General features: G+C 41.1%; 1 protein-coding gene across 1 annotated transcript in view; it reads right to left on the bottom strand.

Moving 5' to 3' along the window:
• The window catches only part of DNAH14 (dynein axonemal heavy chain 14), a 188,228-nt gene that overhangs the window by 85,991 nt on the left and 88,905 nt on the right, over positions 1 to 13,332 (bottom strand). Inside the window, 6 exon segments of the mRNA XM_018556494.1 lie at positions 123 to 373; positions 1,869 to 2,073; positions 8,531 to 8,676; positions 9,720 to 9,848; positions 10,686 to 10,775; positions 12,810 to 12,981. Coding sequence (XP_018411996.1) covers positions 123 to 373; positions 1,869 to 2,073; positions 8,531 to 8,676; positions 9,720 to 9,848; positions 10,686 to 10,775; positions 12,810 to 12,981 — 993 coding nt within the window.

Raw genomic sequence — 13,332 nt, forward strand, 5'->3', positions numbered from 1 at the left:
TAATACAATATATTTTCTTATGATAAACGTTATTTATGAAAGGACATTTGCTTCTATGGTATAACCTAAAAAAACAAACAAATCCACCAAATTGAAATGTGAACGGGAATCAGAACTCACTTTGTCCAAAGCCTCCATTACTGCTCATGAAATCAATAAAGGCATCCAAGATTTTGCATAAGTTCATGACAAGGACCATATCTTGGACAGGGAACGGTAAGCTGCTCCTGTGGCTGCGAATGAATTTGATGCCCTCATCCACACTGAGACTGAACAGTGTGTTCAGGTACTGCACTGCCAAGGCTGGGAGTTTAGCGGATATTCGAGTCACCCAGGTCCTAACAAAGGGTTCCCATCCTAGATCCACCGGATCCTGCAAAAGAAGATGCTGCATTTACATTGCAATATGCTCTGTTGGCATCTGATATTATTATTATTATTATTATACAGGATTTATATAGCGCCAATAGTTTGCACAGCGCTTTACAATATAAGGAAGACATTACAGTCACAATACAATTTAAGACAAGATGGTAAGGAGGGCCCTGCCCGTGAGGGCTTACAATCTAAAAGATTAACTTAACATTACACAGAAGTACTTTTGAAAATTTGCAACTGATTTTCAAAGATCAGCAAAATTGTGCTTTTTTTAATTTTCCTTGCTAAATCTTTCTACACTTTATAAAACTTTAAAACAGGAAGTTAATGTCAAAGCGAAGTACAACACTGGTGTAAAGCAACGTTATGAAAAAGAGTCAAGCTCATAAACTAAAATATGAAAACAATGGTGAAGATATCCGCAAAAAAAAAGCTTTTACAGAGTAATTTAAGATAATCAAAATGTCTGTTTTCAAGGTCTTGATGTGATGTGATCAGTTCCTCTCTCGGATTGCAAATCTGAACACTGATATAATGCTTCCAGGGCTATGCTGGCAGAAGTAACATGCTCCTCTTTTGATGGATATGCCCTAAACTCACTCACTTTTGCCCTAAGGTCTTGTGCCTTCTGCTAACAGATAACATTTAATCACATGGAAGGTCCCCTAAATACACTTTCACTTTAAAATTGAACAAACATATCAATCCACACTATATTATTGCTTATGTTTTGGAAGTGGATCCAACAAGTTCATACTAGTTAGGTTTCCACTAACCTTTGGCCATATAATGTATTTAAGACCACTAAGTAGTCTATAGCAAGGAAACGAAAAACCGTCAATATTTTACCTTTCCAAGTACCAAACAAAAAATCCCATTATTAGGTTCCTAATTACGGGAGGCATTAGGTAGTAGAGGGATAGCCTGAATGTTTATTTTGCACTTGGAAAGCCCATTCCAAGATCACAGGAAGACAAATGCATGGAGGAAACACACAAAGGGGTTGATTTACTAACCTTATAAACACACCACGAACATGTATGCACCTCTGTAGTGTGTTCCCTCCCAGCATGATCTATGGGAGGAATCTAAACACCTTTGTAGTGTGTACACACCCAGCAGGTGTGTTCTGCAAAGCCCTGCATGAATTGCAAGGTGATGTTGTGTAAATTAGCTCTACATTGTGTTGCTTGCGTTGATGAATGCAGGAATGTAAATGCATGAGCTAACCATTTTTGTCTAAACTGTGAAGCAGCATTATATATGCATCATGTGCATGATTTTTCCATATATGGCATTAGTGGAAATATGCTTTTAGAGACTTTTTGGTTGATAAATACGTTTTGCTGTGTAAAAATCACACGCACCTAGTGCGTGCGTGTGTTTAGGTTAGTAAATCACCCCCAAAAACTCAAGCAAAACACACAAACTTCACAAACGATCGCCAGTGCTAACCACTAAGCTACCTGTATACCACTACAGGTTCTTACCATATACACCATGGCACAACGGCTCACTGTAGCAGGACTGGCCTGTGATAAGCTGTCCACCTCAAATACCATCCTCATACCCTGAGGAAGACGAATCCTTTCACTGTTGGCCAAGCAGAGAGTCCTTGTATCATCCAGAACCGTGTTCAGGTTTTCCACCCACACTGTGTCCACTGGGCCGTCAAGGATTATCCAATACCAGTCTGGAGCTGCGTCTCCTGAAAAAACAACCAAGTTGTGCTGGATTATAGTACAGGAGTAGCTGCTAGGTTGTATATGCAAATAACTTAGTATGAAACGGGGGAAAAAATAGGAATTTTGTACTTACTGTAAAATTTGTTTCTTGAAGTTAATTAAGGGACACAGGATCAGTAGTTATTCTAATGCAAATGGGTTATACTGCTGCCTTGAGAAGGAATTGGATACTGGTAAATAAAACCTAGTAAAGTGCACCTTGAAAGGAAAAGGTGAAACCTTGTACATAGGCTTGAATAATGATGTATCTAAGCCACGGAGAAATGGTGGAACAAGAAGCTGGCTCCCCTTTATGGGGAACATAAGAAATGAAATAGAGAGTCAGTTTTTGTAATGGAAGCAGTGACTGAGAGGTAAACTTGCACAGCACGAACTGCATCAAGTTAGTGAAGGGAAATTTCCTTCTGATGTACTCTAGTTGGACAGAGAGATGCAAGAACAACGTCTTGGTTGAGAGACTGAATCTACATTAGGAAGAAAGGAGGCTATAGGCCTTAATACTAATTTACCCTTGTGTAAGACTGGAAAGGGTTCTTTACAGATTAAGGCTGCCAACTCAGACAAATGTCTAGCAGAGTTAAACGCGCCAAGGAACACAACCTTATTAGTGAGTATACAAGGGAATATCCATAATAGATAAAAAGAAACAGTGTTTAAAGAGCCAGCAGAAACATATTTAGATCCTATGAAGATGTACAGGAGGAACCACATAAGAGATACCCTGAGACTGCCTCAAAGGAGGCTATCATCAATCCAAGAACTATCATGCAGAATCGCACATTTGGTCGGCTCCTGGACTGTAGAGTCAAAGTCTGGTAATGGAGTAACAAAAGTTTTTTTTTTGGGAGAAAAAAAAAACCTGAGCTGAGTCTAGAATAACACCTAGATACTCCAAGTTATGAACACTGATTCTGGAGGTACAAGATTTAACCAAACATTTGTAATGTCTGGACTGCTGACAGTCAGAGTTTAAACTGACTATTCCCCTAATAGGAGATTCTCTAGGTATCCCACAATGGGGATAACCAGTGATCATAGTAAGGCCAGGAGAGTGGCTAGAAACTTGGTGAACACAAATGGTGCAGATGATAGGCCAAAGGGTAGGGCTACACACTGATAGTGTTGCGTGCCTACAATAAAATTAAAGTAGCCTTGACGCCTCCTTTATGTTTTGGATCAGTGAAAAGGTTGGCATAAAACCCTTCATCCGCAGTAGCAGCATGGAGGTCTGCTAGCCTGAGTGGAAACACAGGCAGGTTGGATGACATGAATCGAGGTAGGGGCAGATAGCTGAACTCTAGCTTGCAGCTCCTGCACACCACATCTCCTACCCAGGCATCAGAGATTGTTTTTGACCAGGTGTCAACAAAGGCAAATAGATGTCCCCTCACTTTGATAAGTGAGGACATCCCTTCATGTTGAAGGGGATTTCTCTACAGGCTTGTAGGCGTTTTGGGGGTGCAGGGATTGCGGTGGTACTGGACCCCTCTCTTATGCGAGTGTGAGAAGCCTTGTAGAAACAAAATAAACTCTTTTTGGCTTTAGAGGCAGCAGAAGATCTAGCAGTTTGGGGTTGATGTTTCTTCTGCTCTGGTAAATGATACCACCGATAATTAAATTATCCAGCGAACCTCTAAAAAAACATCTAAAGGCATGCGCAGCAAGCGGTTTCTGCATTGCTGTTCCACAGACCAACACTTCAGCCAGAAAGTTTTCTGCATGTTAACTGACAGGAAACTCTTTCGGGAAATGAGACGGATAACGTAAGCCAAACTGTCCACACAGTAGTGTAGAGCTGAGGGCAAAAGCTCCAAGCATTTAATAATTAAATGTTCAGTTAACACTGTAGCTGGATCATTAGCCATAACCTAAGTTCATTTTGCTAAGGTCTGACAGACGGACATAATCTCCATCGCAGGTGGCATGGCAGGACCTGCAAGTGAAAACAATAATTTAGAAATAATTTTTGTAATGCATGTCAGTGGTATCCCTAAATACTGGTCAGTCTGTACTGCACAGTCAGTGTTTTATTAAGAAAAGATATGGCCGGATCTACAATGGGTAAAGACCACTTCTTAATAAAACTCCAATCAAAAGGATATTGATCAGTAAATCATTTGGGAGGAGAGCCTCTAGGAGGGGCCACACTGTTACCAGCACTAGTTAAAGTCTCTAGGTGTTCCATTTTGAATGTGACTCATGCCACATCCATAAGACCTGAAATGATCTCTTTGAGATTAGGAGCTAAGGAACAAAGTTGTCCACCAAGTTCCCAATTTAGAGAGAACTTCTGCAGCATAAGGTATTTTCTACAGCTGCATGTATGCCAGAAACTGAGTCTGGTCTGGGAAGGTGTGGAAGCATGCTTGCAACCACTGTGCTCTTAATCAGAAATCCTATTGGCAACTTGGCTGAGAAAATTCTGCATGTTTGCAGAGAACTCCTCCCTGGATAAAACTAGGGATGCACTGATACTAGTATCGGTACCGACACTGGTCATTTTCATGAGTACTCGTACTGGTGAAAATGCCCCAATACTAAGTGCCGATACGACCCTTTACATTTTTAAATAGCTTTGGCTGCTGTAAGGTCCTGCGCTTGCTGGGAACCTCACGGCAGCCTGCTGGGGACCTCACGGCGGCTGTTTACACCACCGGTCTGGCCGCACATCTCTTGCTCCCCCTTCCCGCCGCCTGCACAGCCGTGGTAAGACCCTGCTGCTCGCACAGCCCTGGTGAAACCCACATGCAACATTTTTCTAGCTTTCGACGGGCTAAGAAAGAGTTAGAACACTTGCCCAGTTTCCACTGCTATTTGAGGCTCCATTAGAGAGATTGACCTTCTCTTTCTGTGAGAGTTGGACATACAGTTTAAAATCGTGTGTTTTAGTTACAGGAAAAGAAGAAATATTGTTTTAAAAACCTATTCACGCCATTTATGTGTTTTAATTCACGTCAGCTCATGTACACTGGTTAGCCATTGCTGTATGTCTCATGCATTGAGGTACATTGTTCATTTTTTGATGCTCCCAGATTGAAAGAAAGTTTAGAATAGGGATTGTTAACTGTTTTATGATGATAAGAAGCAGCTGCCTTGGATGCGTGAGCATGAGGGTGGTGCCCTCTGATGCTGCTGAAGTAGTTCACAGCTCATGGAGGGGCGCTCTTTGGCCTTTTTGCCTTGGTGCTATAGGACTTTGTCCCAGCGCTGATTAAAGATCCCTAATGGATTGTCTAATATGTCCCCATAGCCTATTTGTCTAACTGTCGCAATCCCCATCATCACTAGTCCTATGAGGTACCACCATGACTTTAAAACATGTCAGCTAGGTTTTACTCTACATATGGATAGCTACAAACAGAACAGCTGAAAGAAAATGATAAGGGTTTTATTATATTAATTTGTGTAAAAATGTAAAATCACAAGTGTGAAAGCTAGCTACGACCTAGTGCGTCCAATTGCTGACAATGTTACTTGCATGCTATCTGACACATCATTTTGTCCACTTAGATTTAAGGCTCAGTAATGTATAAAATCCTTTTTCTATTGTTTTTGAATGATTTAGAGATTCAGTACCATATCCCCTCACTTGGTTCCCCCTGATACAAAACCCTGCTTTAGGGTTAAAACTAGTTATAATTGTTGCGTCATATACCCAATCCTTGGATTATTCTGAGGTATACAGTGCACATTTAATTGTATACAAATATTTCTTCACCTTTCATTAATGCACACAGGATCATTAGGTATTCTCATGTGAATTGGTTATACTGCCATCTTCAGGAGGAATTAGACACTGTCAAACAAAAAGCTATGGCCCGTGCTGTTTAACCCCTCCCACTCCCTTTAATTTTTTTGCTAGTGTCCTCGTGGGATGAATGTCTTTTCTCTAATGAGCAGAGCCGTAACACTGACTTTAGTGTGCCTAGTCACTTTTGGCACTTATTAGTTTGCCACATTGAGCTTGGGAGCTTCTACACTTTGGTATTGTTTACTGTTGCCATTATGCTCCTATTCCATTGGCCTCTGCGGAAAGGGTTAATGTGCTGAGAAATGGTGACTGTGTCATCAGCTGGAGAATAGCATGGTTGTACCCTATTGTCTTCAGTGTGAGGTAGATTCTTCCCACCATTCCCAACCCAGTTGGGCCTTGCTGTCCCCTGTAGTGACCTGGTCACCTCTAGCCTTTTAACCCCTTCTGCTTACGTAGCTAGTTGTGAGTAGGCCAAGGTTATCTGGTCTCACCAGTGCTCCATGCGGGTCTCACTAGGCTCTCAAAACACCTAAACAATGCCTGCATCCAATCAGAGTGTTCAGGTATTTTGAGAGGAATCTGTTGCACTTTTTCCATCTGACCATAGAAAATCTGCAGATAATCTATAGGTGCATGGCCAGCTTTAAGCTGTTGTACAGAATTTCTACTAACTGCATGCGTTTTCATGCAGTTAAAGTGCATGTCAAGCCAAAAACATTTTTGTTTGACGCAACAATTATAACTAGTTTTAACCCTAAAGCAGGGTTTTGTATCAGGGGGAACCAAGTGAGGGGATATGGTACTGAATCTCTAAATCATTCAAAAACGATAGAAAAAGGATTTTATACATTACTGAGCCTTAAATCTAAGTGGACAAAATGATGTGTCAGATAGCATTTTGAAATCTAAGACATGCTGCATTTTTGTGCATTAAAAAAAGCCCATTGAAACAAGCGGTAAAGGAACAAAAACACATGTATTCCACAGTTTTGTGCATTTTCAGTGCACCTGCGCCATGCAAAATCTCCTACATTGCATTTTAAAATGACCAAAAAAACACATATAAAGTTCACAAAAACAGAATCAGAAACCCAGTTATAAAATGCACAAAAGCACCTGCAGTAATAGGAGTAAAATAATATTTTTTGCATATGCAAGAGTGTAAAAGGGCTCTAAGTAGGGATTTTCAGATACCAAGTACCGTACTCGGTACAAGTACAAGTACAGATACTTTTCCAGCTCCAAGACTAGATTAGGGAAAAATTCAAAAGTTAGGAGGCAGCTGTCATTTGTAAGGAGCACACGGAGCTCCTGGGATTTGTTACATTTAATCTGGATCTGATACATTTTTGTTTATTGTCATGTGACAGTTTTTCTAAAATAATACAGACTAATGATTTCCTGGTAGTTCTCATGAAAATGCCAAGTATCGGCACTTGTATCGGCACTGGTATCTGAACATCCCTAGCTCTAAGAGTATACTCACCTATAGATTGTGGCGTTGAATCATCTGAATGACCTTCAGCTGTGTTGATATTTACAAACCTGGGCACACCATCTACGTTTTTCTCCTTGTCATCATTCTGTTATAGAGTAACAATAAACACGCTAGCATTAAGATGATAATGTTTTATCTACTGTATTTCCTTTTCACAAATAATAATGCACATACACAATATTAATTGGTGTGAAGAATTAATAGCAGGAAAGAAAAGCGCCCCCTACATTCTCTGTGCTTTGCTTGCCAAAATGTGTAGGCGCACTGATTACTGAACGCATACCTGAACAAAAATGTAATATATTGCAGCACCTAGCAATCCTTCCAGTAACACTTTCTGTACCAGGGTGACAAAACCTACTTTATTATCTATTGAGCAGCAGTTTTATTGCTCAAGGACAGGAAGTGTGTTTGGGCTACATAACTTCCCCACATCCATTACAGGTGTTCTGTAGTTCTAAATAAAAAAGAACTTGGAAAGCTGATAACATTGTTGAGATATCAGTTCAGTGCACAGGAAGTTACAAGGAAAGTGGGTTTCTGGCAAGGGTTAACATACTTATTTCCTGTGATCTCAGCTCCATCTAGTGTCCATATTGTAGTATTTTTCTGATATTACATTCGAATTTAAAGAAAATATACTAATAACATTCATTCTTGCCCCTATTTGCACAGAAGGAATGTACATGGAGTTTAGCAGGATGAATAGGTCTGTACATTTTTTTTATACACCCTCTACTGTCAGGAAAAGAGAAGACATAGATTCCAGAATGTCAACTGAGAAATCGGCACATGTATAAATAGTCTCCTGTCTCAGGCAGCAATGCACTTAGGTCTATGACACCTCTACAACAGCCCTCCTGAGATAATTCAGTGTCAATAACAATGTAATGTATAATGGAATTCTGGGTCAAAAGAACCCACAATTGTACGTTGACAATCCTTGTTATTTTATATAAATATATATATGATTTCATGTAGACTTAAGTGATCTATGGGGCATCTCACTAAAACCTTCCCTGAAGTAATAATGCTAACCACTGCACTACCTTAGAATGTCAATAACTGGAACACAGTCTCTATATGGAACGGTGATGATTACAGGGTTACAATATCATACTTACATTGGAATCAGCAGCATTAGCCCCTCCCTCTTTAGAAGACTGCTGCGTAAAGGTGCGTAGAGCATGAGCCAGCAGCCCGTCGGACCAGTCCATGGTATTGGGGTTGATTTCTCCGTAGAGTTCTCCAAGGGTCACACATTTGGGGTTGATGATGAAAGAGACCACCTTACCCTTTCCCTAAAATACACAGATGAAATACATATAAAAGGAGTTGTTTTACCTGCCAAAGGAACTATATTTCTGTCCACCCAGTCCTGAGATTTACACAACTCTGTCAAACATCACAGCCTTGTCTATCAGTGAAAGAGAGCTGATTTTCCTCTGCTGCAGTTAAGTAACAGTTATAGGTCTTGTTCCTCCCCCAGACTGTGACTGGACAGTAAAAGTAAAAGCAGCACACAGCTGATGCTAGACGTCCTCCAGCCAGGAAATGAGGCCGGCTCTATCTGATCTAATGTACATTGCAAGAAGCTTACAGTGTGCAGTAAAATCAGAGAAAGCAATTTCAGTCAAGAAGAAGACCCTGTACAGCTGTGCAAGATGTAAAGTAAGGCCAGAGTTTAGTTTTAACCATTCCTCTATCCAAAACCACACAAACAGCTTTTGACTGTACATACACTTTAAAGTCCAACTGCAGCTAACAGGGTTATTCACAAAAGGGTGAAGAGTTTGGAGAAGGCAGGAGAAGTGAACCATCTAGGCCAAAGTAGCTGAACTGGAGAGTTAGTTGAATTGGAGAATTTTTCCAAATCAGCTATTTTGGCCTAGATTGTTCACTTCTCCTGTCTTCTCCAAACTCTTCACCCTTTTGAGAATAACCCTGTTAATGTTTTTTTTTAAGTTTTAAATCGTAATAATAATAATATTAAATATTTTGTCATGTTTTTGCTGTTTGTGACTCCCATCGGGGAAAGTTTGCCTTACTTCCAATCCCTGTGGCCTGTCAAAAAGTGAGGGGAAAAGTTTTAACCCTTTCCCCATTCTGTCCAAAACTAATACAAAATTTGGGCCGAAGTTGTACTTTAAAATAGACATCACCAACTATTACAGTATGGTGAGTGACCCCATAGGGCTTCATTCAATAAGGTTTCAAAATGGACAATGGCACAAGATATGTTGAGAGAAATTTATCCAGCTGTGGCAATAGAATAAAGTTCGACGAAGCCAGAAAATGTTGCATTTCCCCTCTATATAGTGACATATTTTGTAAAATCAGACACATATAAAGTAATTACTGCTGGAGAATGTCCTCCTTTTGATGGTAAATGTCCCAATGCTTTTTCCAAAATTCTTCGTACAGTTGTCTTTCCTCCCCCAGTAGGACCCACCAGCATGACGCCATGACGAGCCTAAAAGACACACAACAAACACACTGTAATCCATGATACCTAAACTGAATTGAAATGACCTATATTTCTATATATTGTATAGTATTAAAAGTGACACATGTCCCACCCATAAGATCCTACCCCCAGCACACGCACTGGTCTTCCCACTATATCCCACCCCCAAAACACATAATTGGTCTTCCCACTATAGTTCCCCCTTTCATCAGAGTCTTCAGAGTCCCCCCTTACAACAAAGTCCCCCCTTACATCAGACTCTGTAAGGGGGGACTCTGATGTAAGGGGTGACAGAGTTCCCCCTTGCATCAGAGACCGACCTTACATCAGACACTGATGTAAGAGGGGACACTGGGGACCCTGTTGTAAGGGGGGACATCAGAGTCTCCAGAGTCCCTCCTTATATCAGTGTCCCCAGAGACCCCCTTTTACTTCAGAGTTCTAAGGACTCAGATGTAAGAGGGGACTCTGATGTAATGGGGGACTCTGATGTAATGAAGGACTGTGATTTAAGGGGGATGCTGGGGACTCAATGCCCAGAGTCTCCCCTTACATCAGACTCCCCAGAGTTTCCCCTTATGTGCCCCTTGCAGACAGTAGTTTACTTGGCCGGGATGGGCAGCTGACTGAAGGGGGCAGCAGGCATATATGAACAGTTTAATTCTGGGAAGGGCAGGGACTAGGGAGGCAGAACATCACTGTGCTGCGTGGTTCTAGCAACCAACCACCAGTGGGGACATTCAACATGTTATAATCATTCAACTCCTTGGATTTTTGCATTGTACTGAACTACAATTTAATAAATTGTTATGATACGAATCTCCGCCAAGCAAAGACACTCACCAGAATCTGATTATAGAACTGGATGACCTTCTCTGTCTGACTTTCCCAGGGCTGTAAGCCTAATTCATTTGTTGCCAAAGATATTGCTTTCTAAAACAAAACAAAAGAAAAAACACAGACACAGTGCTTCACGCTGCAGAAACGCCACAGAAAATTATTTTTAATAAATGCTTAGCCCATAGTGCCAGGTTCAGCTATCGTCTGTTAATGAGGCAGGGGAACCAATTAGAGGGAAAAAGGCAAAACTGCTTAAACAATCAGACACAAATAATTGCTGTAAAATCAGGTTTAAACGTGCTGAATCCCTCACAGGTGGAATAAATAAATAAAACAGATGCAAAATAAAATTTAAAAAAGAACTATAAATAACAGATAAAAAAGATTGTTCTTTATTTTGTAACAGATTGCTTATAAAGGAACACTTTCCCATATCAATGCCAACAAAATGACTTTACGGCTAGGTTCACACCAAGGCTACACCTCACCGCGCAGCAATCATGCACGATTCTGCACGGATTGCCGCATGGTCAGGAGTCGCCAAGGTGTGAACCGATTGCGCTGTGGTTGCCCTTATTTTCTAATGGCACCCCAGTCGCGGGGGCAGATTGCTCGGTTTCCCGCCGAGCTTCCGCCCGCGCTTCCGAACACGCGGCTAAAACAGCTGCGCATTGTGTATTGCAAAAAGAAGGTACTTGTACCTTTTTTCTGCGATTGCCGCGCGGATGTCACCCCATTGAAACCGTGCGGCAATCGCTGACTGCATTGAACAGGACCGAACGATTCCGTGACACACGTCCCGGGTGTCGTGCGGTGTAGGGTGTAGTGCAGGTGTGAACCTAGCCTCCTAAGTGATATGGGGTGGGGCTTCAAAGAGACCCTGCCACTTTTTCTAAATTGGCAAAGTGAAATACTCTTTTCAGTAAGGTAACTTTAAGTTGTAAATGCAACTTTTGCAAATACTTGAACGTGTTTGTCATTTTCTTGTAATCTTCTGCACAGCCATGCTCTGACTGGGATGCGGAAGGTCAACAATCTGAGCCATGCACATAGGCTGACCAGTAGAGCCCTGAGTTAGCACGAAGCATGTCAGACCTCGGCAGAGAGACCACTGCTTCCACACTGAGAACCAAGGCCCTTTTCTGCAGCATGCTGGCAGGGGACAGACTGTTCTATTTATCCTATGGCTAATTTAGAAAGAAAATGAACTGTAAGGTATGAATCCGCTTTTCCTTTGATGTACAAGGAATGTATTTAGCTGATTTAAACTGACAGTTCAGCTGGTCTTCACAAATGTTTAAAGGGTCTAGTGATAACCAATTTGCAGAGCCATTTGCCCTATGAATATTCCAGAATGTTCTGTGTGAATAGATAGAAAAAAGAACGTTCTTAGATATTCTTTCTTTTCACATCGAATGTATTCAATGTACTACTGCATTTTGGCCACTAGACAGAGCCATGGAACATAGGAAATAAATACTTTTATTTATTAAAAGAGAACTAAAGCCAAACCTTTTTTTAGGTCAAAGGAGTACATTTACTAATGTACTCCTGTGGCCCAAAGGCCGCGCTGCAGCCAGGAATGATCCCGACAATATTATTGGGATCCGCCCCGTTGCCTGATTGACAGCTGGCTCTGCCTCTCTAGAGCCAGAGCCAGCTATGCCCCCCCCCTCTCCTGCCTGTCCTTCCAATGAGCGCTGGAGGAACAGAGAGGGGGTAATCCCTGCAGGGAGTGGTGACTGACAGTCATGAATCGCTGACTGCTCAGCTCTCGATCTATAAAGAGGGCATGTGACACCTGCAGTATTGGGAAGGGTACATTTTATTCTCTCAATACTTCTTCTTTAAATACTTATTTCCTATGCTCCTCAGCTCCATCTAGAGGCCAAAATGCAGTAACAAATTACTTACATTCAACCTGAAAAGAAAATAATTCTAAGAAATCTAATTTTTGTGTCTATTTTTACAGAACAAATGTGCTGAAAGTTTTGTTGTGGGGCGACTGGCTCTGTAAACTGGTTATAAGCAGGTGCGTGTTTTTGACATTTACCTGCAGTTCTGTATATGAAAGGATTGCAAGAGAGAGAGACTTGATTATCTAAAACAAATGGCTCAGTCCATTACCTCTAATCTCTTAGTATTGGCTTTTTCAAAAACAACTCCTGGAAACAGGTCAGCCATGATGCTTTCAAAGAGTGGAACATCTTCAGCCAAAAATTTGGGCAGATTAGCTTCCTTTAAGGCGGTAATAATAATTAGCGCCTCTTCATCTGCAGACAGGCGGGATTTCTTCTCTCTGGTCGTGATGGAAAAGAATGAATTATTGCACATGTTCTGGTTGAGTTCTCAGGGCCTGTATGCTAGTTTAACGCTTCTCTCAGCCCTGCAAATGAATGATCTATATTTTCATTTTCATTAAGTACACAATTAGGGTTACTGCAATTTTTTTTTTGTCATTTCACATTTCTACATCCTTGCTGTTACATATTAATACCACGGTCTTACTTACAGATTCAGAGGATCACTCTCTAGTTCACATCTGCATCATTGTAATTAGTATATCGTTGCTTCAAGTAGTTCTGTTTTAATAATTAGTGGGAACGCATATCTTATTCAAAGAACTCTGTGAACTCACCGCTCCGATTCT

The sequence above is a fragment of the Nanorana parkeri genome, unplaced genomic scaffold (genome assembly GCF_000935625.1).
Source record: "Nanorana parkeri isolate BGI_ZX_2015 unplaced genomic scaffold, ASM93562v1 scaffold240, whole genome shotgun sequence".
Lineage (NCBI taxonomy): Eukaryota > Metazoa > Chordata > Amphibia > Anura > Dicroglossidae > Nanorana > Nanorana parkeri.